The sequence below is a fragment of the Kogia breviceps genome, chromosome 2 (assembly GCF_026419965.1).
Source record: "Kogia breviceps isolate mKogBre1 chromosome 2, mKogBre1 haplotype 1, whole genome shotgun sequence".
NCBI classification, from domain to species: Eukaryota; Metazoa; Chordata; class Mammalia; order Artiodactyla; family Physeteridae; genus Kogia; species Kogia breviceps.
The window spans coordinates 174,359,832-174,365,831 of NC_081311.1; the positions used below are offsets into that span (position 1 = coordinate 174,359,832).

Genomic DNA, 6,000 nt, shown 5'->3' on the forward strand with positions numbered 1-6,000 from the left:
AGAGGTTGCTTCCTTATATTTGATCTCATTTGAGAACATGATACCATTATCCCTCACGTGGAGGCTACAGGCGCCTCCTAACTCTTCTTCCTGCTACTCTTTTGCTGCCACCTCCTGCCTCCAATCTAGTCTGCATACAATAGTCTGAAGAATCTTAAAAATAAATCTGATAATGTCACCGACCAGCTGAACACATCTAGAGGCCTCTCATTGCAGTCAGAATAAAATCCAAACGCTGTTTGCTGGTGTGCACAGCCCTCCCTGGCGGGGATCCTGCCCAGCTGTGACCTCACCTCACACCATGCTCCCTGATGCCCACTAAGTTTGAGCCACACTAGCTCTTCCACAATTTCTGTTCCTCAAGTTCATTTCTGCCTCAGGGGTTTGTACTTGCTGTTTCCTTTGCCTGGACTGCTCTTCCCTCTAATATTCATATGGCCTGGCTTCTTCTTCTCACTCAAACCAGCTTAAATGTCTCCCCCTCAGGGAGGTCTTCATTGAGTTCCCCCTTTGCTAGATCTTCTCCATCTTCTTTTTCCATACCACTTGTTTTGCCTGCATGGCCTTTATCTTATCATCTTACATTTTTCTCCTGTGGCTATTTGTTTATATTTTAATTAATTTATTTATTTTTACTGTGTTGGGTCTTCGTTTCTGTGCGAGGACTTTCTCTAGTTGTGGCAAGCGGGGGCCACTCTTCATCGCGGTGTGCGGGCCTCTCACTATCGTGGCCTCTCTTGTTGCGGAGCACAGGCTCCAGACGCGCAGGCTCAGTAGCCGTGGCACACGGGCCTAGTTGCTCCGCGGCATGTGGGATCCTCTCAGACCAGGGCTTGAACCCGTGTCCCCTGCATTAGCAGGCAGACTCCCAACCACTGCGCCACCAGGGAAGCCCATATTTGTTTATATTTTATCCATCTGTATTTCCTACTAGGATGTAAGCCCTAAAAGAACTGGGACTTTGTCTGTCTTGATTAAATTGTTTATCCCTGTCATGCTGAGCATTTCACACTGTATAACTCAATAAATATTTTTGAATGAGTGAAGAAAAGTTTCTGTGTGTTTTCACCATATAAGACCCTATGTCTGTAGTTTCCAGCATTCACAGTGTAAAAATTTCACTTACTAACTAGGGGATGTTCTGTGGTCCTGGGGTGGCAACACATGAAACAAATGTAACAAATCAGTTCTTCATGTACCTTGGAGTGTTTTATTTAGTTATTTGGTTCAGTTCACACCAAGGAAAGATCTCAGACAAATTTCATGTATATTTAAGGATTTTGAAATATTAGGAGAGAAAATTTGCATAATTTTCTGGAGGAATCATTAGAAAAGAACCCAGTTTTTCAACTTACGCATTGTGGCACAAGACACTTTAGTGCTGTGATCTTCATAATTAATTAATTAAAACATTCTATTTTCTCCTCCAGGGTTTCTTTGTGTCTATCATCTACTGCTACTGCAATGGAGAGGTAAGTTTGAAGGAACCCCTTACCTCCTGCAGGTCTAGCTCTGAGTAAGCTCGTAAATGGCCATCACAATGTGACCGGAATCTCTTTAGAATCCTCAGGGGTTACAGGACAAAATGGACACAGAGAAAGGAGAGTAATCATAAATTATTTTGAGAAAGGAAGAATTCATGTAAATAAGCCAAGATCTTCCTCTTCCAGCACTTTCCAATGTCAATTCAGTTGCAACCCTTGATATCAAAAACCCAACTTACTGGAATGCAGATTGATACTTGGAAGGACCGTGAACTTCATATTCCAGTCAATGCTTCAACTTGTATTTTATTTCAAGTTCTATAAGAAACTCAAATATAACTTTCCCTGGAAATAATCCATTAGAACATTTTGACATTTTTTAAACTACAAGATGGTGATGGACAATTTCAGTTCATTTAGGAGTTGGCTGGAGAGAAAGAATGGTACCAATCTTTTAGATGACATCAGCTTACCAGGTTTCCACTGCTTCCAATGGAACTTTCAGAAAGCTCCCTTCTGGAAAGTTGCAATAGCAGAATTGAATCTTCAGCAGCAAGAATGGAAACAAGAGCCCCACCCTACAACGAATGCCCTTGCAGCACCCACTTTTCACCATCCAATCCTTTTCTCAATTTCCTTCCTTCAGTATGCCCGTGCAGAGCGATGGTGTTACAGTTACATTTCCAGCTGAGTACCTTCCATGCCCTTCCACAGCCTTAGCTGGCACTGTTTATCCCATGTTCTCCTCCAACCCCGTGTCCTCTTTTCCTCTCCCATGAGTCAGATATATGTATTGGCTGCATTTCAATATGTACTACAGCACTGCACCATCTGGGGTTGGTTGAATCCACCAATGCAGAACCCCAGATATAGAAGGCCAATTGTGAAGTCATAGGGGATTTTCCGGGGCATGCGGCGGACACCCCTAAGCCCTGTGTTGTTCTAGAGTCAACTGTATATATAAAACCCCTGGCGCACAGTGGAACCTTAGTGATTTATTACTATCATTGAAATCAGGCAGACATCCATCTAACAAGGTTCCAGGGTCTCTGATGGTTTCTGATGCACTATATGGTCCTTGCGGTTTAGGTTCAGTCTGAGGTGAAGAAGATGTGGAGTCGGTGGAATCTCTCCGTGGACTGGAAAAGGACGCCCCCATGCGGCGGCCACAGATACGGCTCTGTGCTCACCACCGTGACGCCCAGCACCAGCAGCCAGTCGCAGATGGCGGCCAGCACACGCGTGGTGCTCATCTCCCGGAAAGCGGCCAAGACGGCAAGCCAGCAGCCCGACAGCCACGTGACTTTACCCGGCTACGTCAGGAGTAACTCGAAGCAAGACTGCTTGCCAAACTTGATGCATGCAGAGACCAAGGAAAGTGACGGGAGGCAGGGAGATGCGATTCCAATGGAGGAGTCATCCACGCCATTAGAATTTAACCCAGACCCGGAAGGAAGCAAAGGAGAAACCGAGGATGCTCTGTGAATCAACATGTCTTTAAGAAGCTGATCCATCTGGCTGTGGCAGAGGAGCTTGGCCACCGTCCCTCTGCTTGAGCCCCAGAGCTGAACAGTCAGGGTTCGAGTGTTCGCAGCGCTTTTAGGCTCCATGAATTGGCTCCTGTAAATACTAAAGCCACAAAAGGAGAAGTGTCAGCGGAATAATTACCTTATTTCGGCATCACGTTCTCTTCTGAATTGATGTGCAGTACTTGTAGTACTTGCTCTGTGATTGTGCATTTTTCTGCTACTTTTGGGTAGAGCAAACGTTTCAGTTGCTCGACTCTAGTTTTCTCTCATAAATATCACTCGAAATATGATAGAGATCATTTAGTATGTGTCATTTTCCTTTTAACAAATTAGTATTCTCTTTCTCACTTTAAGGGACCTCTATCATTGCATTCATTTAGCCTGTGCATCGGAGCGATTAGGATCTGAAAACATACGTTGAAAGATTAAAGATCTCGGAACAAGTACACACTGGAAAATAAGTTGGCTGGATTCGTTAAAATAATAAGTGTGTGAGAAACTTGTTTCTTTCTAGGAATAAGGAAAATTACTCAAAAAAGAATATTGCACATATTCCTCTTTTTGAATGTCCCCTCTGTGACCAGCCAAATCTCAAGTCTTCACTCTTTTGTAAACCTTGACATGTCACAAGGTTTTCTTAGTCAGTGAGCTTGTGTCTGCAAGCTGATTTTGTTTGTAATCATTTATAGCGATAGTCACACTGCTTCTATGTTTTTTTCCCTTTGTTCTGTTATTCTATTCCAAATGGCATGTGGGATAAATTAAAAGTTTGTTTTAAAAATATATTTTGGGTCACTTTTTAAAATGTTCTCTTAGCACCTAACTTTGTTTTTGGGAATCAACCAAATGTCTCTTCTCCACATCTACAGAGATCAGCATGTAGCCCCAGAACTTCACTGAGCTTAAAATTTCAGTGTATTGCAGTAGTGAAACATTTACTGAGTGCATATTAGGTACCCAGCATCCTGCTAGGTTTTTACAAGCATTAAGTTATTTAATCCTCACCACAAAGTTATGGAGTAAGTCTTATCGCCATCCCCCTTTTTACAGATAACAGCGTGACTCACAGAGGTGGAATGACTTGCCCAAAGTCACACAGCTAGTGATCGAGAGAACACGGTTTCAGCCACAGATCTGACTTTAAGTCCCATGTTCTTAGCCATATGCATACTGTTGCCAATATATATATTGCCCATTCACAAAAAGATAAATGAATTCCTTCTGGGTAGAGAGTGCTTTAGGAACTCTTATTGTAGTATGGTCTAGCCTCTGACCCTCATGAAGTTTCTGCTCAAATGGGGGAGCCAAATACACATAGGAAATGAAAACATCACAGAGTAATGTGTTTTTAGGTGAAACGACACAGGTCAAGCTGATCCATCTTCTCACTTTGCTGAATGGTTTAAATATGCAAATAGTGTTATGATGAAAAAGGTATTCTGATGTCTACATGCCCTCTTGAAAAGTATCGCACTTTTCTCCCATGTTCATTCATTCCTTCCTCCTCTGTGACAGACAGGTCATTTCCTTCCCATCCTGTTTATGAAAGTGCCATTGTGCATAATTAATTCATTTGATTCAATGCTATATTGTCACATACTAATGCTACCTCCCTGTTAGAAGAACCGTCATGGGCTGAGCCAGAGATTAAGTTCAGTTCCATTGCTACTTTTGTGCAAGGCTTTATAAATCACTTACCTTTCTTTGTAGTTCAAGCTCTCTGTCTTTAAAATGAAGATATCTGCCGACCTTAGAGAAATGTTCAGGTGATAAGAGAAATCACATATTGAAAGCACTTTGTGAAATAAAAATTCCATACAAATATTGATACTTGGTTTAGGTTCTTTACTGTTTAAATTTCATTTTGCCCCATTATAAAAGGACTCATTGGTCATTGCAACATAATAATTATAAGAATATATATATATTGATAATATGGAAAACATTCCAAGCCACCCCCAAATTCCAAGGCTAGACCACTATCTCTTTACACTAACAAGTACAAATAAAGCCCTCAGACTCACCAAGGTTTAAGTGAGTCACCAAGTGACTCACTTAAAGTTTAGTCATTCACAAATTGAGTAAACATTTACTTAGAGCCTATTACGTGACAGATACTATGCTATATGCTTGGGACATAACAAAAAGTAAGGCATAATCTACCCCTTCAAGGAACAAACAACCCCTCAGTTGCTAGGACTCTTTATCTCAACTGTGTACACACATTTTTTCTTCTAGGTTTTGATAATGTTTGCATCCAATTAGACAGCTAGGACTGTAAGTTATACCTGTGCATTGATTTTATCAAGTAAAATATTGAGCACTTACCAAGGATTGCCATTAAACTAGAACTCTCTTTTTTTTTGTAATTTTTATTCTTTTATTAAAGTGTGGTTGATTTACAATGTTTCAGGTGTACAGCAAAATGATTCAGTTATACATATACATATATATGTGTATATATATTTTCATTTTTTTTTGCATTATAGATTATTGCAAGATATTGAATATAGCTCCCTGTGTTACACAGTAGCTTCTTGTTGTTTATCTATTTTATATGTAGTAGTCTGTATCTGTTAATCCCAAATTCCTAATTTATCCCTCCACCACTTTCCCCTTTGGTAACCATAAGTTTGCTTTCTATGTCTGTGAGTCTATTTCTGTCTTGTAAATAAGTTCATTTGTCTCATTTTTTTTTAGATTCCACATATAAGCGATACCATATGATATGTGTCTTTCTCTGACTTTTACTTCACTTAGTATGATAATCTCTAGGACCATCTATGTTGCTGCAAATGGCATTATTTCATTCATTTTTTATGGCTGAGTAATGTTCCATTGTGTGTGTCCGTGTGTGTGTGTGTGTGTGTGTGTGTGTATATATATATATATATATATATATATATATATATGACATTTTCTTTATCCATTCATCTGTTGATGGACATTTAAGTTACTTCCATGTCTATGCTATTGTAAATAGTGCT

The 6,000-nt window shown here is 40.4% G+C and overlaps 1 protein-coding gene across 2 annotated transcripts in view; it reads left to right on the plus strand.

Annotated features, from left to right (window-relative positions):
• The window catches only part of PTH2R (parathyroid hormone 2 receptor), a 111,578-nt gene extending 107,789 nt beyond the window's left edge, over nucleotides 1-3,789 (plus strand). The window contains exons 13-14 of one of the 2 annotated variants that reach the window (XM_067027547.1): nucleotides 1,431-1,472; nucleotides 2,574-3,788. In XM_067027547.1, the coding sequence (XP_066883648.1) occupies nucleotides 1,431-1,472; nucleotides 2,574-2,969 (438 nt within the window). In that variant the 3' untranslated portion in view covers nucleotides 2,970-3,788. Of the gene's footprint in view, nucleotides 1-1,430; nucleotides 1,473-2,573 lie in introns of both variants that reach the window. The other variant, XM_059051753.2, reaches the window with a different exon arrangement.
• Nucleotides 3,790-6,000: the final 2,211 nt, after the last annotated feature.